Source organism: Thermobia domestica, chromosome 8 (genome assembly GCF_964235325.1).
Source record: "Thermobia domestica chromosome 8, izTheDome1.hap1.1, whole genome shotgun sequence".
NCBI classification, from domain to species: domain Eukaryota; kingdom Metazoa; phylum Arthropoda; class Insecta; order Zygentoma; family Lepismatidae; genus Thermobia; species Thermobia domestica.
Window position 1 is genome coordinate 133,846,772 of NC_137461.1, and position 26,117 is coordinate 133,872,888.

General features: G+C 34.4%; 1 protein-coding gene across 4 annotated transcripts in view; it reads left to right on the top strand.

Annotated features, from left to right (window-relative positions):
• mtgo (miles to go) overlaps nucleotides 1-26,117 on the top strand; it is an 813,614-nt gene that overhangs the window by 759,230 nt on the left and 28,267 nt on the right. For all 4 annotated transcript variants that reach the window (XM_081769001.1, XM_081769002.1, XM_081769003.1 and 1 more), the window contains 8 exons: nucleotides 12,358-12,505; nucleotides 15,352-15,501; nucleotides 16,749-16,897; nucleotides 18,866-19,059; nucleotides 20,938-21,108; nucleotides 22,243-22,425; nucleotides 23,429-23,675; nucleotides 24,767-24,971. In XM_081769001.1, the coding sequence (XP_081625127.1) occupies nucleotides 12,358-12,505; nucleotides 15,352-15,501; nucleotides 16,749-16,897; nucleotides 18,866-19,059; nucleotides 20,938-21,108; nucleotides 22,243-22,425; nucleotides 23,429-23,675; nucleotides 24,767-24,971 (1,447 nt within the window). The remainder of the gene's footprint in view (nucleotides 1-12,357; nucleotides 12,506-15,351; nucleotides 15,502-16,748; nucleotides 16,898-18,865; nucleotides 19,060-20,937; nucleotides 21,109-22,242; nucleotides 22,426-23,428; nucleotides 23,676-24,766; nucleotides 24,972-26,117) is intronic.

Genomic DNA, 26,117 nt, shown 5'->3' on the forward strand with positions numbered 1-26,117 from the left:
CAGATCTCAACATAATTGAACATCTGTGGTCCGTCTTGGAAACACGACTCCAGCGACGATTTCCACCTCCATCCTCTCTCACAGAACTGGCCGATGCCCTGCACGACGAATGGTGTAAAATTCCACTTGCTGCCATTCACGACCTCTATGCCTCCATCCCACGTCGCATCAAGGCTGTTCTGAAGGTGAAAGGTGGCCCGACACCATATTAATGTGGTAAGTTGCAATTTCGTTCAGGTGTTTCCATTTTTCTAATCACCATCTGTATATGTAATATACAAATCAGAAATTTAATTTCCGGTGACTAGTTATTTTTTTAAAAGTACCATGCATTTGAAATGTTCGTGAAATTGTTCTTATGTTGACTTAATGAAACTGAACTGAACTGTATAGTGTGCTTCCAGGTTAGAAGGAAATCAATTACCGCAGTTTATTAGATACTTCTGCTATTATCATTTATTTGGTGCCCATTGAGTTTTCCTAATTTCAGTTCTACAATACTACGATTTCTTAAATCAGAGAATTTGATGAAAACAAAATTTAGCATTAAAATAATAATGTATACATTTCTGTACACGGTAAGGTTATTAAAATCACAGTGTCATTCTAACATTATTACAAATTATTTCTTAAAGTTACTTGTACGGAAGTAAAATATGTTGAGTGATTAATCCTAAATTTCTTAACTGGGGTGGGGGGGGGGGAGTGTCATTTGTGTTAAGTTTGTGCATCGTTAACTACATTTATTGGGCGGGTCTCAGTGGTAGAGCGCTTACCTCTGGGGCATGGGATCCCTGGTTCAATCCCCGGCCAATTAAGTTTGTGGTGGACAACTTCGTGTCCATGGGTTTTCTCAGGGTACTCTCGTTTCCTGCTACTTTCTAGCTCCACCAATTCTTCCATCATCATTCACTTGCCTTAATCGCATATTCCTTAATAATCGTGACATTAGGCATAATCGTGAAACATTAAGCTGAAAATATTTCATTTCATTTTTTGAAATTGCATTTATACTTAAGATTTTCATAATAAAAGCTTTCATGGTTGGAATCTCCTGATTTCACGGTTGGTACGGTACGTCGTGAAACACTGGGAAGAAGGAAAGCAATATGCCCACGAGAGAGCCTATATATGTATTATTGTTGATGTTGGTTTTTGAGACTGTACCGAGCTCAACACGAAACTAAAATATAGAATTATTCGATAGTTCAATAATTTCTTTGTTCTACTTGTAATGAACACTCAGAATTATTGTATAAAACCGCCGTGATACATTCGGACCTTCCTCATTCACAAAACGGAGGGTCTTGCAGATCCCTAAATCACATTGGGCACACCTGCATCGGTGGACATAACGGTACACCACTGACCACCGAAAGAGAGAGAGACGTAAGAGAGTTTATTAGTAAGGCATATACAATAGAAAGAAAAAAAAATAATTGTGAATTTAAAAATGAATAGAGAGGGATTCTGAATTAACGTGGAAGCTATTAGCATCGTTCTTTAATAAGATATAGTACGTTACTTTACTTTCAATTTGGAATATTATTTCATAAAATCAGAACTTACCAGCCTTTTACATACCAATAAAATTTGCCCCTTCCCTGTGTTATGTTTGTGTTCGTAATTTTGTCTGGTAATTGCATTGTGATATAGTTAGTGCGAATTGTTACTTCCTCTAAGTGTGATCATCCTGTGCATTTTATATTGTATAGATTGTAATTCTGGTAAGAATACAAAATGAACAGGCGGAACTCTTTCTATGCGCATAACAATGGACTGTTAGCTGAATACGTAAGATAACAGCATGTGGTACAGAAGTCTTGTTAGCTCAATTTATCCACAATCTTCCCTCCTCCTCTTTCACACATACATGCAACATCTCTTCCTTGAAGTGATATTGCTCGTTAATTGCCGGAAGCATACGCCTACAATGTTTTCCTTTCGTTCTCTATAACTTAATTGTTCTTTCTTTTAAAAATATGAAAATAATTGAGGTTTCTAGGAGTTCACTATTTACTGTTTTGTAACCATCACATGTTACTTATTGATTTTTGATTGAAATATACGGACCAAATGATACAAGATGTAGGAAAGAAAATTCACAGGGAAATGAAAGTCTGGCTTAGGATAGGGAAAAGTGGAAAACAAAACCGAACAAATCACTGATCTGAGAAGAGGTTGTTTTGTATATTATTGGTGCGAACCGGCTGAATAGCACCACTGTGTATCCCCAAAATACTCTGAGGTCCAAATTTGGGGGACGAGCGAGAATCCATAGTTTGATTCATAGAGGGGAGATACTTGATTCCTCTTGCACACGCTTATAATCTATGGATTCTTTCGGGTTTTCCCAGCTTCTGGTTCTACCAATGCTTTCATCATGATTTATGCGTATTTACTTATATTTACTTCCTGTTGTTCACAAGGCTTACCCGAAGGACACTAAATATTTGATTTCAATTTGAATGGAAATTTTTCCGTTTATTGAGGTAGATTTTTAAGATTGACGTTGGTATATATATATATATATATATATATATATATATATATATATATATATATATATATGTAATGAAAGTTACTGGAAATCATTGGAAATAACTCATACACAGTAGGAAGTTTTTTTTTTTTTTTTTTGTAGGTTTACCTTGTAGTGATAAAATTTTAATTTTTACGGATGTGACTTCAATCAAGACTTGCCACTTTATCGATGTTAATATTAATCATTTTCATTAATATGCGAAGAAGATAGATGTCTTCTTTAGTGTAATATAGTATAAAGCATAGATTTTTTTGAATGGAAGGCTTCGTTTTTTTTTTTTTTTTTCTGGATCCACTTGGAGATTTCGGAGTAATCACAGAAGATACAGCTTTGTTTTATTTTATTTATTTGAGATAAATCACTATCACCCATCTTTTTTTGAGAATGTAAAATTTCATGAAGAATATAAAAAAAAGTCTTTATGCAAGAAAAAAAGTATCATATAAAGTCCATTTCTATATAAAAGTCCGAAGATCAGTTGATTTTACATTCTTCTTTGACCTCTGAATGTAACGGAACCATCACTACCTGCTAGTCTGTACACTAATAAAGCTTCAATCCCTATGTTCCTAGAGACAGATTTCGATGAAGAAATCGACGGCGTTACTTTTATAAGAACCTTAGGTATCCAGTACAATCCACACTGTGATAGCGACTTGTTCGTCAGTTTTTGCAGTTTGTTCGAAGTACTCCGAACAAAATGTTTGCTTTTACTTCTTCTGCCTTAGTCTTGTATTTAGTTTTTTTTTTTTTTTTTTAATAATTTATGTACCAAAAAATTAGAGCAAATTTACGTGCTAAAAGATTAGAGCAAAAATTGATTTAGGAAAAGTAGGAGATAGAAAGCGGTAATATATGTTCGTCTTTGATATCAGTATACAATGTTGTTTGTTGAAGTGTAACGTTCATTTTCAGCACCTAAGCTATATAAAACGTGAAGGTATAGTTAGAATCGAATACGGAATCAGGTGCACCAAAGACACACGCTCTAGCCATATGACCAACGAGAATGTTTGTATAATGAAATGAGATCACCTTAGTTGGCTATTCTGTTAAAAAAAAAAAAAAAAAGTAAGAATCAACGCGAATAATATTCTTCCTCTTCCTCTCTCTCTCTCTCTTATCTTCTGATAAGGAGAGGCTGAATAACACATACGTTCGGTCTTAATGTTGAAGCGGAACCAGTAATTTCCACTAATTTATTTTGGGTATGTATTAATCTCAATACACTATATAAAACTCAAGACAAAATTTTCCTTTGTTATTGTTTTGCCACCTGCTTTACATGCATTAAATGAGAGATATCTAGAAAAACGAAATATATTACGGCTTTGTGACAAAACAGACGGCTTGTGGAAACGGGCCACGTCATTGCATTCGTGGCGTTCGTTTCTCGATAACTGTTTACTCTCAGACCAGTGATCTACGTTGCATCATATTGGCAGCATGGAGATACACACACACGAGGAGCAGGGCAATGCGGTAAAAGTCACAGTCTCAATCAAACTTTCTGGGGTAAGATTAAATGATTGATGTTACATTTAATAGCACTCTGAGACTAAGAGACATCTTGGACATTCAGTTATTTTATAAGTAATTGAATGAACGGTTTAAAATGCTAAAAGGACGTTAATAAGTGAACAAAGTAAAATCTTCTAAAGATAAGAATTATATGTTGATTATATCACAATTAACATGGTATCCATGTACGTGAGTAAAGAACAATAATCTCATAGGGAGAAAATGTCACAATAAATTTCCTTCTAAGGAAACAAGTATCCTCCTTGGCACTTTTGCTGGTAGTTGCTCTTTTAGTTTATTATTTCTTGTTCATTTTCTTTGTAAAAGGAAAGTTTTCCAAACACAGAATGAAGGTTTGTATTGTACTTTATAACATTTGGAAAACTGAAGGGCTAAGAGCTAGTGTTACCAGTAATCTCTGTATATGAAAGAAGAAATCTTGATTGTCTAAACTTCTTAAGGTAGAAACTTGAAATTTAGACAGTATATAGGATGTGTCGTGTAAACTACCACTAGGGAAGGAGCTAATAGGCGTTGCAGTTATTATAATATGTCCATATATCGATATTCTTTAAAGTTACAGACATGAAATTTGAAGTTTGCAGTACTTATTGAAATTAATTAATTAATTAATTATTATTATTATTATTATTATTATTATTATTATTTTAACCTAGAATGCAAGAAAAGGAACTGGTTCTGATTTACTAAAATACTCATACGAGGCGTTCTAGTTTCGTGCGAGATTTAGAATTCAGACGAATTCAGTATCAGATGCAGAAAGAAGAATGCAAAATATTGCCTCAGTAACGTGTGAAGGGCATTTGCGAATCTAGTATAATGACTAATAATAAGTAAGATCATTTTACTGTGTACTACTGCTTTACATAGATACTGTATAGAGAAGAGTTAATATAAAATCTTAAGTAATATGTATACAGAGTGTCCACACAAGTCTTATCCCTGAGCCATTTTCTTAGAAATGATTCGGAGTTGGAAATTTCTGCTAAGACGTAGACGAGGGCCACTGGTTGGAATACTCATGATAAGTAGGTGACTTTCGGGGGCAGGAGTCAAGTCAGAAATTTCAAATAGTGGTGTATATGTGAAATTGGATGGCATTCAAAAGCTCGTAACAGCGACTGGTAACGTTTATCCCACATATATACATACACCAATAGGGTCATGAGTGGTAACAGGTCAAACTATATGTCCAGTATCTGTCATACGATGATGTGAAACCTGACACCAGGCTTTTTAAAGAAACAGTTGACAGTTGGAGATTTCTCCTAACACATAGTACATGTACTGTGAGGGTCCACTGTTTGAAGTGCCTGATGATAAGTGAGTGATCCCGGGTCCCCCGGGAAACTGAAGCCAAGTACGAGAGATCAAATTGCGAGTTCAATACCGTATCTGCCTTTACGAAAGTGACTCATACAGAAACTTTCGTTCACTTACGTACAGATAACTACAGATCGATCCCAAGTTTTATCTCTCGACTTTCACGTCTAATTTTCTGTTTCAATATTACGGGCCGAATGTTCCCATAATTTTTATTTTTGTGTTAGTTGCCTATACCGTCAAAAATTCGAAATTGACAGAAGAGTTTACGACCGGATTCGGAGTCAGCTACATCTGAAATTTAACAACACAGAAACAAATACCAGTTTGCATTAGTAGGAATCTGCCTGTGCGTATGTGTGTGTGTCAGGGGCAACATGCTTCGGCGAACAAATGTCTGCACTTGGTAGGTATCATTCTGTTAATGTCTGTACGGGACCTAGGAAACTGGATGCTATACGTTCCCTATTTCCTGAGAAGAGATTTCTGCTGGTTAGAATGCATTGTTTTTCGCCGATACTCCCATGAACTTTCAACCTTCCAATTCCACATTCAATTTGAATTTTTTTGAGTTGACCAGACCAAACCCTGGCCATACCAGACCAAAGTAATCCATGAAAAGAAAAAAAAATAGCACAATTGAGTAAGATGAAATGGTGCCCCCTGATGGACGTGAAGTTTTATATAAATTTACAGTAGAAAAAATATACAGTATGAGGCAAAGGTACCTTGTGAGTTTAAGAAGACAATTGTTAACATATATTATGAAGGTAGTAACTACTAGAGATAACTTGGAAATAACGCGAGTTGTGTGTTTGTGGTAAAAAGCTACCCCAAAATGGTGTGCACATGATCCTCTCTCTTCCTATTAAAAAACCTGGGCCTGAAACCAAGATGGCGGAGTTAAAGATGGCAGCCATGATGATACTGTACAGGAATATACACTGTTTTACCCTCATTATCCCTAGCCAACATATGACGCTACTCCTTTTAACTGTCCCAAACCTACAAGTTACCTTTGCCTCATTTTCTATACTGTAAATGCATTCAAAACTTGAGGTCGCTTGGGGCACCATCTTCAGTTGAGCTAATTTTTCTCATGGATTATTTTGGTCTGATATGGAACCATTTGAGAGGGTGAGACTTAAAAAGTTCGAAAGTCGAAATTTAAGAACCGCCCTAATGTACAACAAATTTGTGATTACGTATGTAATAGAGGCCAGTTAGCCTTCGTTCGTAGACATACTGACTTTAGATCAATCAGGGTGGATTGATTTAAATCAGTCTGATTTAAATCAAGATTTAAATAACTTGATTTTTTAAAATAAAAATCGTTGATTTAAATCGAATTCCGAAATAAATTAAAGTGAAAATAAGTAAAATCCCGTTTCTGTTCTGTTATTTCGATTATGGAAATTAATAATCATAATACAATGAGACTCAAATGTACAGTATAGTATGAAAACAAGTGTCATGCAGAGGATGATTAGGGAAAATAACGGAGCAATCCTGCTTTCTTCTTTTCGTAACATTGGGTTTGGGTTTTAAAATCGTTAACTATTCCAACGGGAAAATCACTATCGACATTTAAGACAAAAATTCTTTTTTGTGCGTGTCTGTTTAAATAATAATAAAAAAATAAATAAATAAAATAAAAAAATCAACAAAAATGATTTTTAAAAAATCATTATTTTTTTCCACCCTGAGATCAATAGTAGCGCTTGATTCCTAATCCATTAGTTAGCATCAGTGTGATTTTCAGGTTACCTTCAGGTTCAACAAGAGAATGCCTAGATGATGTGTTCATGTACACATACCCAGAGTGACTTCTTTCGCATTTTCTTGACTCAGATTCTTTTTAACGGATGTTATTCATAAGAAATAGTGTAAAAATCTTATCCCAAACATAGCTAATTATTTTAGTGTGTGTGCTCATAAAAATTTGAAAAAAAAAAAAAATAATATACTTACTGATATGTTGCTACCTGAAGTGCACCTTCGCTCAGAACGTTTGTTGGCTTTAACTTAAATCACTGGGCCAGTTGGGGACAGTTTTAGTAACGTTCTCTGTTAATACTGAATGTAAGAATTCTTTATATGTCAAAGAAAAATTGACTGAAGTTCATTTGCGTTGCAGAACTTTTTAGAGAGGAGTTTAAGCTTTCAACATTTTATCCTTGAATAAACAAAAGTATGACGATAAATTTATCACCATACCTATAACCTACATAGAAGGCGGGAATGTACCGGTAATATTAGGCTACTTCATTATGAATGAACGTTAATAATAATCTTTATATTAATTCGTAAAAGGAGACCTTCACTTACATAGAACCGTCTCTTCATGGTTGTAGCCCTTCTCTTTCCATGTCAGGTTGACCTTTTGGGATTTATACATGAAGTATTATTATTATTATTATTATTATTATTATTATTATTATTATTATTATTATTATTATTATTATTATTAATATTAATAATAATAATAATAATAATAATAATAATAATAACAACAACAACATTGCTCAGATTAGTTTATTTCCGAAGTGATAGATTACAAAAATAAGTGTGAGGGTTTTGCAGTTCCGCTGGAATCTGTATAATCCGACCGAGATGAAAACGTGTACAGACAGAGACGAACAAGTACATTCTTTATAGCAAGAGTATATGTATGTGTATTGAGAAGTAAAATATTGATAATTTTGTTTATTTTTATTGTGTTTGTCATTGTAATTGAGGTTGGGGATTGACTTTTTCTCATGACTCCATTTCTTTTGTTGTCATTTCTTTTGTTGTAAATCTTCATCGGGATTTTTTTTTTTTTATTAGAATGTAACGAATATCCACTCTAATTCCAAGGTATGCTACGAAGCGCATGGTCATGTTCATTTCTTACATTTTCAGTGTTTCAAATGTGCACGTTAGTGTTATGAAAAGACATTTTGATTAATGATAAGCTACCTGATCTGACCTTTGTAATAAACATGTTTTATGAACATTATGAGTTGACTGCTTATAAGTTACGAAACACTAAATCAAAGACTTTTTTACTGTGTTATTTTATATGTAATTACATACTCTGTAAGGAAATCATAATAATCCAGGGACGACGGAGAATAATGAACCTTATATAACATAATAGTTTTAATGAAGTATAAGTCGAGCTTCCAATGATACGGTTTGTTCTGAAGGATAAACACAATGGAAGAAATTTTAAGCAACTCGTGAGTTCTCTGTCATGCAATATCGAATTTTGTGGAGCAGAATTCATCATAGCTAATATGATCAACTATCGAGATTATACTAAATTAATTGTTTCCATTATGAACATGTGCTTAGCATGCTGAGCGCAGCCATCCCATATTATTGTAGTGTTCTTGTCTTACCAATCCCATTTTAATCTCGTGGTTTATTTATTAAGCGTTTCTACCGTATAGGCTAGGCACCTACAGTAAGGGTTCTAAAAATATTTCGAGGTATAGGGCATGACACAGAAATACGTTATACTTACAGATACTTGTAACTATACTTAACTATACCGTCATATCTGCATCTTGATCTTTCACCTATATGAATGGTTAATTATGCAAAACGAAATATTGCATAATATCTAAGACCAAGTATTATGGCGTTCTTTGTTATCGGAAAGTCCGAGATAAAATGGATAGTTCCCTTGGATCGAAAACCACGATGTTACCTGTGTAGCCACGGTGCCAGTGTTGGCAAGGGCGATTTTTGTTATATATGATATGGTTTGCAAACTTTAAGACGCGTATTCTAGGACGTTTGTGGCTAGTGCATTCTAGACTTTTCCAAATGAACAGTATATGTTTGCGTGTAACAGTTCAAACAGATAACACAGGCACTGACAACATATTTAACTTACTGGCATTTCACCTGCAAAATCGGTTCCAGTGAATTCTAGGTGATTTTCATGCGAAACCACCTGAACTGTTTACAGTGTATATTTTATATGCGTATTTCGCGGCTATATTGGGTACACGATGTAGGAATTGTGATTCATTTGTATTATTTTTCCTCACCTACTACTGGTAATGGACCTTTACACCAAATTTCGTTTTTGTAGTATGAGCTGTTTGGTTCAGGATTTTGTTCAGTCATATTGGTTTTCAGATGGTGTTATTTTGAACCGTTTAGTGCTTTTCGTACACGTCTAGTAATACTGTACTTCCATAGTACAATTCGTTTTCCAGACACGAGTCGTTGACACGTCGACATTTTGATCTGCCATATTGGGTTCAATACGTCAACGTCCGCGAAATTTCAAATCAATAGATGTGTAGTGTACTTACATATATCAATCTGCAAAACATTAAGTCAATCTGCCCATGGGAAGTGGATGAGAGGTTGCTGCCAAAAGTCGATTGGCATGACCTTCGGGCGGCCATATTTGATTTATCCTTTGCTGCCGGCCCGACATATTTCACCAGTATTCCTTCGTGGCTCTCCTCTATCTAAATATATGCGCAGTTTTCCGGATCCCCGATTCTTGGGAGAGAAACTTTACTCGTAAGTGACTACTTAAAAATGTTAGTATACATCATACGCTTTCGATGTTTTCTCTCTTTTTGATCGACAATAACTCTTGCGTCAAAACGTGTTTCTCTTTCGTTATTTCATTCCATCTGTGACTTTCTTTTACGGTTGCACTTTGATCTTTAAAAAAGAAATAGAGTTACCATATAACAGACATTTTTACAGTTCTCAAAAGATTTGCATTACTAGACAAACCCTTAATGACAGCGAAAAATATAATGTATACAACTAAATTTTACAATACCAGTTACAATGTGTTGTGTATTTTCTAGGAAATTGAATATTGCAACAATATTAATTTTGTCATTTTTTTTACATACATATACACATATATTACGAATCTTGAAGTAGTTGTCTGTACATCCCTCCAGAATGGAGGACGTTTTCACTTTCGTAAAAACACATTCGGACCATTTTTAACGCCCAAAAATGAAGACATGTCCGGGTAAAAGAGAACTCCTGGTAACCCTAATATTATTATTTAAATCATATTCTAGTATAACAAATAATTACCAATTATTACTGCTTGTTCAGGAAGAAAAGGAGGAACATTAATACCGTAAGTTACTGCCTAGAGCACAATAGTGCAAGTAAATTATGCAAACTTAATTAAGCTGAAACTCACCAAGAGCAAGAAGTTGAACACTCTTCCAAACCGAAGATTTACAAATGTATGATAATTGCAACAACACAATTTTTACCCGCAGCTTGTACAGTGTATGATCAGAGTTAAGCATTAATGGTAGATTTAGTAAGTTTCGAATATTTATCATACTTTGACTTGTTTCCTGAATCTTGATGATATAAAGAAAATAGTAATACTGTACAGAAACGTTACGATATATATATATATAGCCTGCGGAAATTTTGTGAGCCTATGTTTGTGTAGATTTTTAAAATATTTTCGTGTAAAGATATCGCTTCCCGAAAGTTTGTAGTTGTTCCTGAATACTCTGTATATAGGTAACGAAAAAGAACGTATTAAATTTATTTATTTATTTATTTATTTATTTATTTATTTCCTCCAACAGAGAGATCTCTCCAATTATAGGAGGTGTACACAATTGATTACATTATTATGTAATAATAATAATAATAACTAAAACAGAAATTTATAAATGAAAATATTAAAAATGAAAATCTTGAAGTAGATGTAGTTGAAGTAAATGTTGAAACACATCATATAAACAAAAGGGAAATGAAGTTCATGCAAGTCTGCAAGAACCAAAACATTAATGTTATTACGTAAGTTCTTTTCTGACTTACGGATCTCGCCTAATTTTCAGATGCTGCCAGCATTCATTTACAAGGAGTTATTTGAGATAGGACAAGATTCTTTTTGGTTGTTTTTAGAAAGAAAAAGAAAACTACTTAAAATGTTTAAAAAAATACATAGAATGAGATTAATGCTTATGGGCGTCAATATTTCTTCAACTTGTAAAAATTATTATTACAGATATTTGTTTTGGATTAATAATATTCCACTGCGTCTAAATTAAGTGATAGGTCTCTTAGTAAAATTTAGATGATCCATAGCTGATTCTTTCTGTGGTTTGAACTTCATTGTGTTTCCGTTCAAATGTTTTAAGACAATTCAGAAAATAAATGTAGGTGATGTATCAATCAACCCAGACGTGAAGTGTAAATTTTTAGCTACAATATGGCGCGGAATCACTTTTTTCTTTTTTAACCTTTAAAGGGTAAGTTAATACTTTGCGTAATCTATAAAAAGCCCAAACTCCATGATGAAATTGGGACGATATAAGTCAGTATGACATTGACATACTGATAGTAAAGTAAGATCCCACATATACTAGTTTAAAAGTTCGAAAAGAAGCTATACATATTCAAGTATACCTAAGTCAAGTATATGCATACAAGCATACTTTAGCAATTTAGTTCCAATTCGACCAGTGCACAAACTTCTTCATATTTCAAATAATTCACTCTGTAAATGAATGTAAGCAGTGTGAGAAAATTAAGATTGTGAACCACAAAAATATCTTTTTTAATAAGGGGGAGAAACTAAAGTTTTTTCATTGCTAACTAGTCCCATTTGTTTTACATAATTCATTATTATTCCTTCTGCTATTCGGATATTTTGATAATTTTTCACTCAGTTCATAATGCCTTCGTCCTTTCCCTGGGTTCGATTCTCGGTGAAAGATTGTGTATCTGTGTGATTCGTATCCCACGTTGATTCACATTTTATATATATAGCCTTGGTGCTGAAAGATGTTAAATTATCCAGACGAAAATTATCGTTGGCGTAATAAAATTATGAATTGTACTTGTATATTAAAGAATTCATTGAAAAAGTGAAAATTTGCTAGCAAATTTAGTACATTTGAAAGGAAATATAGTACATTTGTTGCTTTCTTGTATTGCAGGGACCAGGCCCTGCCACAAGTACCAGCCAACCACCACAGCCATTCTACACACATCAGGGTTTACCTCCAGGATATCATCCTCCCCCGCATTATGGAACACCACTGCAGCCTGGAGTACTTGGACATGTTGCTCCACCAGCACAACAAGGTTAGTTGCTTTTTGTTCTTAATACGATTGTACATCAAGATGTTAAGTACATAAAATAATTCTGTAACATAAATGTCGATTTCTTCTAAATTATTCTAAAACCTAAAGGTATAACTATACACTGTTGGCTCTGGAATAAGTTAACAGGGAATATATTGTATATCTTCTAGTAATTTCCTTTTTTAAGTGAAGGGTTTTCGATTTGTATTAACTGATACAAGAAAGGAAAAAAATAGTATTTATCAAGTCGTCTAAAAAGTACTGAGCCTTCTGCCCATGAGATTACCTTAGTGTCCCAAATCTAAGGGTATACGAGTCGCAGTGGGTCAGGACTAACGTCATTTGATAACTGACAGTTGAAACGAGTAAATGTGCAAAATTTATTGGAATCCTTGTAATCAGACGTAAGATATTGCACCGTGAAGAGTGAACTAGGCACAAAAATGCGTTACATTTTCAATTTTATTTCGATAGAGGTGGAGATGCTCTGCAGTTCGATGGAAAAAAAATATGCTTTTTATAGGCAAAATGTGTTACCGAAAGCAACAGTCAAAATATGGTTCAGTCGCTTTCTTTCTGTAATTTTGTGTGTCTAAGATGCTGCTCATAGTGGGCGACCAATCACAGCAAAAATAGACAGTATTCTGGCATAAGACGAGCAAAGTCGGCATGTAAGTAGGAATGACATCGCCTAGCATCTAAACATCCATTATTAAGCAGTTTTAAACCATTTGAAAGAAACCGGCTATGAGAAGAAGCTTGACGTTTGTGACTCAAGACTATTTACTCGATCGAATTTCTATATGCGAATCTCTAACGTAACGCTCTCGAACCATTGATCATGAGTAATGAAAAGTGAGGAACCAGTGAAACAATGTGCCAGAAAGATCGTAGCTAAAGCGAGAAGCTCCACAGTTTGTGACAGAGCCTACACAGATGCCCAGGAAGGTAAAGCTGTGCATTTGATGGGATTGGAAGTTCATCGTTCATCATGAACTACTGCTGTTGGACATAACGTCAGAACTGTACTGCCAACACAACTGTACTGTACTGTACTGTACTGTACTGTTAGTTAGCGCGAATGCATCTAGTAATTCAAAGGAAATGGGCGGAACTAGTCAACAGGAGTGTGTCGTAAACCAAGCTGACAACGCCGCACTGCATACATCTTTTACGACCCATCAGAAATTGAGAGAACGAGGTATGGGGGAGGGAGAAGGGATTGATTCACCGTATAGCTCGGATCTGGCACCATTCAACTATAATTTGTTGCATTCTTCAGAACTACGTAAATAGTGTTAAATTAGTTACAAAAGCGACCTGTGAAAACCATGTGTGATAGTGTTTTAACCATAAACCACAGAGATTCTTACAGCGATGCGATTACGGAATGAATGGGAGAAGGTAATCTAACAAAATGGTGCATACATGGTTTCATAATGTTATTTTTAAATAACAATAAATGTCTTCTCAATTTTGACCTCAAAAGCCTCAATACTTTTTTAGAGTATCTGATTTTTGTGCTAATACTTGAGTGTGTACTAGTTAAACAAAGGGAATGTGGCCGCATTGCTTTTTGTTCTACAGCTAATTTGATCGAACGGGAACAAAATTTCTTATTCATATTATTTTTTAATGATATATTTGTATGGCTCCTCTTGATAAATACATATTTTAATCCAATTTTGAAGTTGGGTGTGTAGAGAGAAACACGATTGAGGAAAGTAATTATAATCACATTAAAGTTATAATTTCAGTTCAGGTTTTTAAGTATATTTTTGGAGATGGACTTTTTGGGTTTTAAAAATGTGAGTTTTACCCCTTCTCTCAAAAAATCTGGACACTTTTGGGCTGGGGAGAATTCCAACAACTCTGTTATGGATGCTCTGTGATATGAGTGCCATCATGACTCCCATCTGCCATATATTCCATCTATGGCAAGGTTTGATAACAAGCCTTGCTACTCATGTCAGTTAGAAATATTGTCTATCTCCAAGAGATTACTCTTCAATTTTTGGTGATAAGAAATTCAGCACCACCTGTCTTGTCACATACTATTCCTCTGTAACAATAGCATAGATGTTTGTTCTTTAATTAGATTAGTTCTCCTTTTTCTCTAATTCCTCTTAATGTGATGATGTCCCAGTTAATTTTATGTAGTTCTTCCAACTCCTGGCATCTTTCTTCAGATGCGAGAGATCTCGCATTATATGTAGCAATGATCAGTTTTAAATGGTAGCCTAATCCGTAACTCAGGGATCCTTAGCACCCTCTGGCTCCTGGCTGCATGTGATTCGAAAGCCTTTCCCATACACAATCCGGCTTCTGGAGAATGAGGGCACTGACTTAGTGTCCTGTCAGGTTGACAAAAAGAAATTGGAGATATTTATTTATATTTAAAAAAAAAAAAAAAAAAGTCTCCGTCCTGGTAAAGTGTATTCGTGATAGCCCTCTGTCTGCTCATCCATCATTATTGAAACCTGTAAGTTTCACCATGTATAGGAAGTTTCCAGTCTACCTACTGGGAGATACAGGTAGGACACTAGGTGCTGATCCGGCTGGTTCTACACATCTTCGACTGTTTTTCAGTGTACATCTGGTTAGATAATATGTACCGTGTGCAAATCATTTGTACGCTGTTGGATGCATCAATAATGTAGGTACTCCAACGAGAGATGCGTATATATAAATGATTTGCTGACTAAAGTTGCCTTAAGAAAATAAAATAGAGTATAAGTTCATACTAATAATAGTCACCTTTTTAAAGTAGTTTTTAATATACTATTACATTATGTTGGTTGCTTTATATTAATAATTGCATTTTTTCTTCTTTCTTCCTTCCTTAGGTCATTCGCCGCCGCCTCACAATTTTCATAAAGATGAAAGAACACATCGTCAATTCGTTAAACTCCAGAAGAAATTCGAGCAGAAACGTATGCGTGGGGATGGATCTAGTAGTACATCTCAAGGAACTCCCCCTCTTTCGCCAAGAAAAGGTAACATTTACAGTTTTATGTATCTATATTGCTTATGAGATTTACCAGAAAACTAGGGACTTTTGCATCTTTGCAGCATGTAGGTAGTATGGATATATTAGATAGATACAGATACTTACTAAAATAATGGAAACACTGTAACAAATTGCTACTTCCCTTATTAATACAGTGTTGGAACAACTTCAGCCTGTAGCACAAGTTGTATTTCACGCGAACGCTTGAACCATTCTTCTTGCAGTTTAGCACTCAGCTACGTCAGCAAATGATGGATGAAATTGTGATGGACTCATTGATCTAAAATCAATAATATACAGATATGTACAATAATATTCAAGTCGGGAAATTGAGTGGGCCAGGAGGTGTTGAGGTTTGTCATGCTGAACTTAAATTACGTCTTAATAGACATGGGTGTGTTGTATTGGCTCATTTTCATCTTGGAATATCTGTACCATAGGATGCACCTGGTCACCTGAAATGTCCGTACAGTCAGAAGTAATTCGTCTTTTCAGAGTAATAAAAGGACTAAAGAAATTCCACACCAGTACAGAGCTGCCGCCATGTTCAACGGTAGGAAATACGTAATTCAGAGCATACTTCTCTGTGAGAATCGGCCACGCATAATGCCGACCTGTTGGAAACAAGGAGAAAGATAACACTTCGGGCTATGTTACTCCCTTCCAATCATCGGCGATGTGTGTTATCAGTATCATCGTTTTCGCACTACTGTGTTGGCGGTGGCAAGAGGTTTCGAAATTACAGCTGGACCGTGGATATTGAGATTATGCAGTTCTCATCAGATTGTGATAGTAGAAATAGATCGTTCCAATCGATTTATTTCTACAGTCAACTATACCGCAGTATTTTTTTTTTTTTTTTTAATAATCTTCAATGTTTGGCGACTTCTGTCACCTAGTTTTTCTGTTTTGATTGACACTTGCCTCGTCTCGAGTGTGTATGGCGCGACCATTGATTTCGAATACCAAACAGTAGTAGTTATTCTGAAGGAAGTACATTCGTTTCATATATAACTAGAAGGCACCCGTACTTAGTTGTTAAATGACTAGAAAATATTTTATGTGAAAATGATATGAAAAGTTTGTATAATGAGTTTACGCATTCATTTTGTGTTGAAATAAAAGTTCCGGTAAATGAGTATCTTAATGAGCTTTTCTACTAATAAAAGAAGTGTTTAGTTCTACACTTTGACAAATAAAAAATAACCAGTTCTTATCTCTTTCTAAAAACAGACGTGACAAATGGACTCCGTCGATCGAAAGAGAGGATTCCAGGAACAGCCGGAACGTCAGAAGATGGGGAGGAAAGTAGTAGTGTTCAAGATGAGGAGGAAGAAGTTGGACTGATGACAGAGCTTCTTTCCAATGTTAAACCTCCTCAAGTAAGTAAAGCCTTTGGCCTATATAGACTTTATATTGCATGTTATGTTAGTACAAACTCACTGTATTATTACAAATGAGTTGTAATAATAATAGCCTGAGTCAGTTAAAATCGCCTGGAGTAAAGATTATCTCGCGAAGCAAAACCTCTTCCTAAATGTTGCCATTTTGTGGGAGGAAGCATAGGTATTAATATCCTTTATCTGGTCTTGTAAGTGTCAGTCTGCTTAAGCTTTTATACCATCGAGCTCGGTGCTAATACCACATCAAGAACGAAAATACTTCTTTATTTTTCTGTTCGTTATGCCTTCGAATGATGGGAAATTTTAAAGCTCTTGTAGGTTATGTATATATTTTTTTCTGTGTTTAAAAGCATTCCTATGTGAAGACAGGGTATGTTACTATACGTACTTTCGCAAAGTTGATTTTTATATAATCTACACTTCTTCTTTAGCTCACCTTCATACATTACTAGGAAAGTGTCTCCGATTGTCTAGCATGCCTTAGAAATGTGTGTATTACTTATTCTTTTTATTTTCACGTGTGGAATATAACTTAAAAGTAACGTGATGGTAGTGGGGTAGCATCCACCGCCAACACTGTGATGCTTTTTGTAAAGAGATACCACGCTGCTGTCCTTGTTAACGTAGAAGAATTGGTATGCTGTAATATTCGATATGATTTGTTTCCTTAATTTAGAGACAAAATTTATCATCATCATCATTAGTTGTAGTAGTATAAGTAGTAAAGTGTAGTCATGAGTTTCGAGGTATGAATTTTTATTAACTGTTCATCGAATTATTCCATTTCTTCTGTAAATTGTGTAATTTTCTTATTTTTCTCATTTTCGTAGAGGAACTAAATATTTTTCACATTCGCTACAGTGCTTTTCCTCTTTCTGTCTGCGTCTTTTCCTTAGACAAAACTACGACCCTTTATTCCTTTTCGTTATACCTTTCGATCATGGTATCAGAACAATTTAAATTTCCCCTCCTGTTTATTTTTTTCCCACTTTGTTAACAACTGTTCAACGTGTTTCCGAATTGAATAATAATAAATAAATAAAACACACACATAATAAATGATCTATAATAGTTCACAACTTCACATTTTTACCAAGGATAAAGAAGTATGTAGTCAGTACTAGAGAGAGTTAATATGAGTCAGTGTGTAATAATTTTGTAAGTGTCTGTATTCCAGGTTCGACATTATAATTAATATATCTAGCTAAAATAAAGTTTTTTTTTTTTAATTAATAGGATGATAAAAATGAAAAATCATTATATTATCTTGTAATTTAATCGATATTTTAAAGAAATCATTACAAGACACTTGAAGGCAAGAAAGTGAGAAGACTTTCTTTAAGTTCGTTTATATTTACGATTATAGTTGCTGAAAGCTTTACCAAGTTCAAGTAGTTCAGTCAGAACCTGATCAACATACAAAAACTATGATAAAATCTGGATTGTGTATGATACCGTGTGCGTGGGTTTCCTCGGGGCTCTCCCGTTTCCTCCCACTTTCTTCATTCTACCATTTTATTCATTTCTCACCTTCGTCTCCTTCAGCCTAGCCAGCATAACCATAGGACGTAAAACTCAAAGATTTCATTTCTGGATTATGTATGCCCAAGAAAATTCAAATGGGTCACCAAATTAGTAGTAGTAAGATACAATCCTATTCAATAAAGTTTAGAAATTGGTTCTTACTATACAAATGACCAAATCGTAAGTTTCAAGATCATATAATAAAAGTTATAGCCAGAGGAAAGGATCTTTACTACTGTATGTTATTACTTGTTCATACAGGCGGATTTATCATATCAGTAATTTTGTTAATTCTGAATTTACTTAAATCTATGGTACAATATATTCTTCATAAAGATCTTAGTCTAAAATAAACCGTGAACTGCAATAAAGTCGCAACGTCTTAAAAATTCTGTATTAAGACATTTGAAATTTCCTTTTCAGATCTCTGAACTGAATTCCCGGAGTGCCTTACTCCACTGGTCTCCTCCTGAAAAACCGTTAAATGAATCAGCAGATAATAGAAATGCAGAATACGATATTCCAGAGTCGGCCTACCTCTATCAAATTCTATTAAGTGATAAGGGGAAGAATGGAAAGTATAAACATATAAGTAACTGCAACTCGTTGTCTTACAGGTGGGTGCTTTTTTTATTTATTTATTTTATTTAATCAACATTAAAATGTTAGCTGGCATTTTGTAAATGAATGCAATGTATTTTATGTAAGAAACTTTATTCTGTGTTTAATAATGATAATAATCATATGATATTATATGTAGTGGTTTTCATGTATTGCTGTTAGTGACCGAAAAATAGTTTTCAGGTAAGCTGTTGAAGTTCTAAGCTTTGTTAGATTTGTTTGCTCTCTGGCACATATTCCTCAACTAAGTCTGAAGAGTGAAATATATAAAATAATCTAGTTTCTGACGAGAAACCGGTAGTAAGCAAGTAAGAAGCATTACTGCATTGCTCTGATATGTCTGAGGGGAAATTCTTGAAAAACTGTCTTCAAAGATAATCAGCCTAATCACAAGTTTTTTTCTGTTTTATAATCAATCTCTTGGCACTAGATGGGTCTCAAGATCACGCGAAGCAGAAGCTTACGTGGAAACCATTCGGCCACGTGTAAATCTTAAGAGCATTGTATAACCTATTCGTATGCTGAGAAATGACATCTACTTGTCACGACTCAATTCGAAAGAAGGGGGCGCGCCGTGTGGACTTTGTGGTGGACAAACACCGTGCTCGTGGGTTTTCTCGGGGTTCTCCCATTTCCTCCCACTTCCTTCATTCCGCCATTTCATTCATTTCATTTCATTTTTTCAATTCGAAAGAACACGAAATGAAACAATTAGATCCATTTTTACTCTCTTCAGAGCGAGTTTATCTATTATAGGATATTTCGTAAAAATACTATCCCTAATATATGATCTTATAGCTCTTTTAAGATTGATCACAGTCATTTTTGAGTAGCAAGAAGCTGCACTTGAAACACTTTTTGTGTTTCTCGAGTTATTACATTTGAAGTTAAAAGAACGGAGTATATTTTCCCATCTGTAAAATGGAATAACGTAAATTTTAAAATCTGTTAAGTCTCAATGCGAACCTTATACCATAAACAAACACATTCAAATATGTTTGCAGTCTGGAAAAAAGAAAACAAACTAGCCATCTTCCTCTCTTTAAGAAGCCCTACACTTTATCTAGAGTTGTAATTAAATCAAACTAAATGTGGGTTTTCTGTAACCAATTGAGATCCTTATCTACAGTCAGAGTATTAGGATTTCCTACGTGCGGTTTCTAAGATATGGTTTACTGAGGCTGTATGTATGTGTATTCATTACTAGTGGATTCTTCTTCTATAACGTGGACTGTTAAGACAATATCAAAGTTTTGTTAGTAAATAAGTAGTAATAAATATAGAAAACTTTCAGCTAAACTAGATTGCTGAATCAAATCAAAATGTCACTCATCTACTTTTCTTTGATTCAACCAGATGTAAATTGTGGTTCTTAAGAGGCTTAGTCACTGCGAAATTAAAATACCGTTATATTTCAAATAGATAAAAAGATAACCGAAATGTGAAACAAGAGCTCCCTAGACAATATTATTTTGCATGAGGTACCGTTATCACGAGTCACCTAGTAGCTTTCCGTTTGCAGCCATTTAGAAACGTGAAAATAAATGCCGATTTTCTAAGTGGCTGGAAATCGAAAGCATACAAATGAGTCATGATAATGCTACCTCGTGCAAAATAATATTGTCTATGGCGCTCTTGTTCCACATTTCGATTTGTCTTTTTATCTATTTGAAGATATCACTTAATTACTGCAAAATTACCGATATTTTAATTCCGCCGTGATGGAGCCTCTTAAGTACTTAAGCAACGAATGTGTTCTCTTTGAAGCAGTTGTTTTTTCTCTTATAATTTAATAAGTGCTATTTTATATAATACGAGTCTACATATATAACAATGTGTTTCTCTTTCGTTAACAAAATCATTATATCTTTCAGACTTGAGAATCTGCATCCTGCTACTGAGTACGCCGTTCGCTTTCAAGTGTGCTTTTCAGGCATCCAAGGATCGCCAAGTGAGCCAACTACGTTTACTACACCTCCTTGTGAGCCTGATCCTCCCCAGCCTCCGAAACTTGTTCAAAGAAGCCGAACTAGTTTACAGTTGAGGTAAAGTTAGTTGTGCCAATATAATTTCAGAGTTGTTTTTTTGATAATTCTCTGGCAAGTCTCAAAAAAGTTGCGAGAAGTTTTTTTATTCTTACAGGTGTTCTTACAAAAACCATAGTACGTGTTAGCATTTGTGCAAATACAGCAGATGAAATTAAATTAATTTTTATTATGTCCTAAAATGATCGATACTGAGGCCTTCATCCGTTGAAGTAACAATATCATACGTGACTGGTAGATGCATTCTTCCACGGTAATGATTAACATCACGATAAGTTTAATGACATTGGAATGCAGCAAATACTAGAAACCTTGGTATGAAATTATATTTTTATTTGACTTTGCACTTTCAGTGTACTCTTCAATAAAGCGGAAACTTCTAAAATATGTATATTCTACTTACGGCAAGTTTCTTTGTATTTTGAAAGCTGTGAAATTTTCTGTATAAGTATCTTAGAGTGGCTGCTTACCCATGAATCATGAAAAAGTAATAACATTTTTGACGAAGCAAGTTAACATTTTCGAAAAGAAATGTATGTTCATAGTCAAAAAAAAGGGGAAAAAATAAGTTCCATATATATAACAAAAGTGTTGAGGAGTCATATCACAAGTTAAAAGCAAAACACTAGTGAGCACCTTATTCCATTGAGAACGGTTAAGAATATTACTATTAGCTTTTATCATCCTCTTTACATTTCTTTCCCACAAAATATTACAGAAATAAAATTAAGATGGTGAAAGTTCTGTGCGTGGCTTTCCAATATTTACAAAATAATACTTACAAAAATTGGTGATGTTTATGTAGTTCAGTTGTAAGGTAGTAAGTCAGTTATGACGTCATATGCTTTGGCGACGAATTTCTCAGTAATAAACATGTCTGAAGCTCATTTTATTTAGAAAGAAAGAAAATAAAAGTGTAGAAAACGGGTGGGGGTCTAAGAGTAGAAAAATAACATGGTATATTTTTCAATAGGAAATGGTCATCATCAATCTTTTTTTCTTTTTTTTTTTCTTTCTTTTTTTCACCCCTGTTTCTGTTCTTGTTGACCGAAGTATTAATTTAATGTAAATGACGTTAAAGGAATGATCTGTCTGTACAAGTATGTTCATATTTACATAATTCTTTTATTACAGATGGAATGCAACTGCTGAAAATGGTTCTCATATTACGCACTATATACTAGAGTATGATGAAGGGAAAGGTGGAGGATTTGTTGAAGTTTACAAAAGCAGAGGGAAACAACACAACCTTACAAAACTTCAAGCGTCAACTTGTTACAAGTTTAGACTTGCAGCAGTTAACGAATATGGTAAAAGGTAAGTCCCTTTCTGTAACATCACTTTAATGTTAGTAACCACGGAATATATTGGAGAAGAAACATTACTTCACTCCATTTTCATCAATTAGTATTGTTCCAATTATCTTTAAAATTGTATTACCGAGAGAAATGTTGAAGTTTACGAGAGTTTTCAATAAATGGTGAAAGAAAAAGAAATTAAAGATATCTTGATTATTTTGTGTTAGTAGTCTTGGTCTTTTCGTCCGGGCTATCAAAGTTTCTGTAAAAAGCACAATATGAAGATATCTGTTAGTTTTTAACATGCATTCATTTTCATATACATACTGGATTTTTTTTTTTTTTAATGGTGTCCAGTGACAAAAATATTTAGAGGTAAAAATAAAACGAAAATGTTTTACGGGCCGACTTCAGCTATTAACCCCAATATAACGATATGGCAATGTCGTAGGTAAACTTCGAACCATCAGCTATTGGTTTACGAATCCACCAAACAGGTACATTGATTCTCATCAGATGGCAGTTAAAGCCAATAAACATTGATACTAACCTCATTTGTTAACATCAGTATAAGTTATATCATGGTCCCAGAAAAATCACATGTTAAACAATTTATATATATTTGTTTGTTTGTCCCTCTGTTAGCAAGGGAGCTGTGATATTTCTATTCATATATATAACTGGTACTTATGCTAATAGATGAGGTTAATAACAATGTGTATCATGTGGAAGGAATTTATGTAACTACTTGATAGATGCGTTTATCAATGTTATGATCGAAAATTTTTATACACGTTGTCACATTGTCAAATGTTTGTTGACCGTAGCTTCTGAAGCAGGCCCTGGAGAGCATATCATTGTGTAAAATTTTCGATTTATTTTGACCTTAAGTGTTTTTCAAGATATAAAGATTACGATAGGATAAATAAATATTTGCGTGTATTGAAGATGTAAAGTATTTTACTAAAGCTTATTTTTATTTATTTATTTATTTATTTATTTATTTATTTATTTTCTACCAGCCGTTATAGTGAAGAAGTTCACTTTTCGACCTCTGGTAGTCCACCAGCACAACCTTCTCCGCCAGTGTTAAGGGAAGCATCAGTGAACAGGCTACATCTAACATGGCAGCGACGGCCTAACGATGACGATTTCACTCTGCAAATGGAAGATATCCATACAGGCCATGGATTTCTTCCTATCTACAATGGCAGAGATACTCATTATATCTGTGATGGTTTGAGAAGGCACACCGAATACAAGTTTAGGGTAAGTTGACGTAACTGCTACACGAAGAAAATGATTTGAAGGTAGTATTTACATAACGTAAGCATAACTGTTCTCACTTCTTAATAACTTATTGTTCTCGTAACATTTAATTTATTCACAAACGGATTTCCATATTTCATTGCATATACCATTGAGTGTTTTAGTTTGCGTTTTACTTGTAACTGCTACAGAAATCGTAGTGAAAAAGACTTTACAGATTTATATAGACTGCTTGACAATTGGTAGGAAAAAAATATATTGAATCATAACTTCCGTTCACACGGCTCTTTGAATTGTTATAAATATAGGGTGGCCCAAAAGTAGGTATACAGTCTCGTACTGATCAACTCATTGCTTTTTATATCATTTCTTATTGTTATCCATCGTAGACTTAGTTTCATTATTTGTTCTTAATGTATTTTTACCTATATCTTAAGCTCGGAACACCCGAAGCAAATAAACCTATAAGCTAGAATGTTATACTTGATCAATGCAGGGGTGTATTTCTACTTTTAGGCCACCCTATATACCCGTAGAGGACACTAGCAAGCCTTTGCATCCATCAATAGAGGTAGGCGTGTTGTATGAGCGTCATTAGCAGGAAAAATAGTGCGACATCGAAAGTGGTATCTGTGAGATGCAGTCAAATATGATAGAAGCCGTTGTCGTACAAAGTCAATGGTCTGTTGCAAGATGGCGGGAAGAATTCGCTAAAGTAATTACGATTGTGACATAGTTGTTGGTCGGCTTGAGACAGATAAGAATGCATATCCCGATTTTACAAGAGGAATAACTTTCTTGTGCATGGTGTAGGTTGTGGAAGATTACAGCAGTTCGACAAGATACGTACATAGGCCAGTTGGCAAAAGAGAATCGATCTGCCACTCGATCCCAAACTGCTTAGCCTTTCTGGCGACTATCACATGACCTCACTCCCTCTTTCTACTTGAAAAATTCCAGTTGGAAGGTGACCGCCATCATGGCGATCAGGGAGTCTAAAAAAACTCGTGTATGAATTGTAAGGTATATAAAGCTTTGTAAGTAGCACTTCAGAACATATATGTTATAATGTTAATTCTTTTCTGTTTTAGCTACGAGCAAACAATGAGGAAGGACCGTCTCGCTGGTCAGATGAAGTTTGTTACCGTACATTGCCAGACCGCCCAATGCCTCCTTCCAAACCTATGTTGAAAGGTAGGATTCACGCGCATATGTTTAAAGTAAGATGGGACCCTCCAGTGGATAGGGGAGGAGCAGAAATTACTTCGTACATCCTACAAATGAATGCTGGAAAAGGTAACGATTGTATATACGTATGACTGTTTTGACTCAGTTTGTTTCTTAGCACATTTATAAAATTGAACGTGAACCCTAGCTACGCTTCAGCATAGAATTAAGAAACCAGAAGACAAGTACATTAATATTGTTCTATATATGTCTCATAAAGGAAGAATATCAGTAATAATAATTGACACAAATTACTATTCGTAACATATTGAATCTATATCCAAAATTGAAAACGTTATATATTTATGGGGTTCAATTCTAACACAAACCGTTTCAAGTCTTCTCTGGCTTCGTCTTCAGTTAGCAATTTCGCTACCTAAGCTAGTGACATGATAAATGGATTCTTCACTCCTGAGGATCCCAGATTTCTAAGTTTTATTGGCAAAATTGATGAAACCATTGCTGGATAGAAAAGTGTTTTAACGACTGTTTGGTGTCCCAGGGCCTATTTCCCAAGGCTACTAAATTAGTAATATTTGTTTGTACATTTTGATAACTACAGTATAATTAATAAAAGCTAGCTTCGGACAGTTCGAGCGAGCACGTGGTGTAGTGATGGCCTTATTACCAAAGGCTCTGCAACCGCAGCGGCAACAGCTCCTACGACACACTTAGGTCATGTAACAAATCATAATTCTATAATCGTAATAATACGACAGAAAGACACGATTTCCAATTACACTATTATTATTATTATTATTATTATTATTATTATTATTATTATTATTATTATTATTATTATTATTTATTATTATTATTATTATTATTATTATTATTATTATTATTATTATTATTATTATTATTATTATTATTATTATTATTATTATTATTATTATTATTATTATTTGAAACATTTGCGGTGCAAGGAGTGGGTTTCGGGATTCACCCCATTTCAACAAGACATTATGGAAAAATAATCATTTACTATATTTTATATATATTATGAACTTACTGATATAATTAGTATATATTATGCATGTCTTAAATGGGTATTAGATTGCGTGCTTCAGTCGTCCCTGTGATGGAGCATTTTATTATCCATATTATTAGCAGTAGAATCCTGCCATCAGTGTGCCGTAAACAGTTGCTAATGGACCGACCCTGAATCAGAAAAAGCAACCCCACACTGTAGTTCCACTAGCACCTTAATTCATA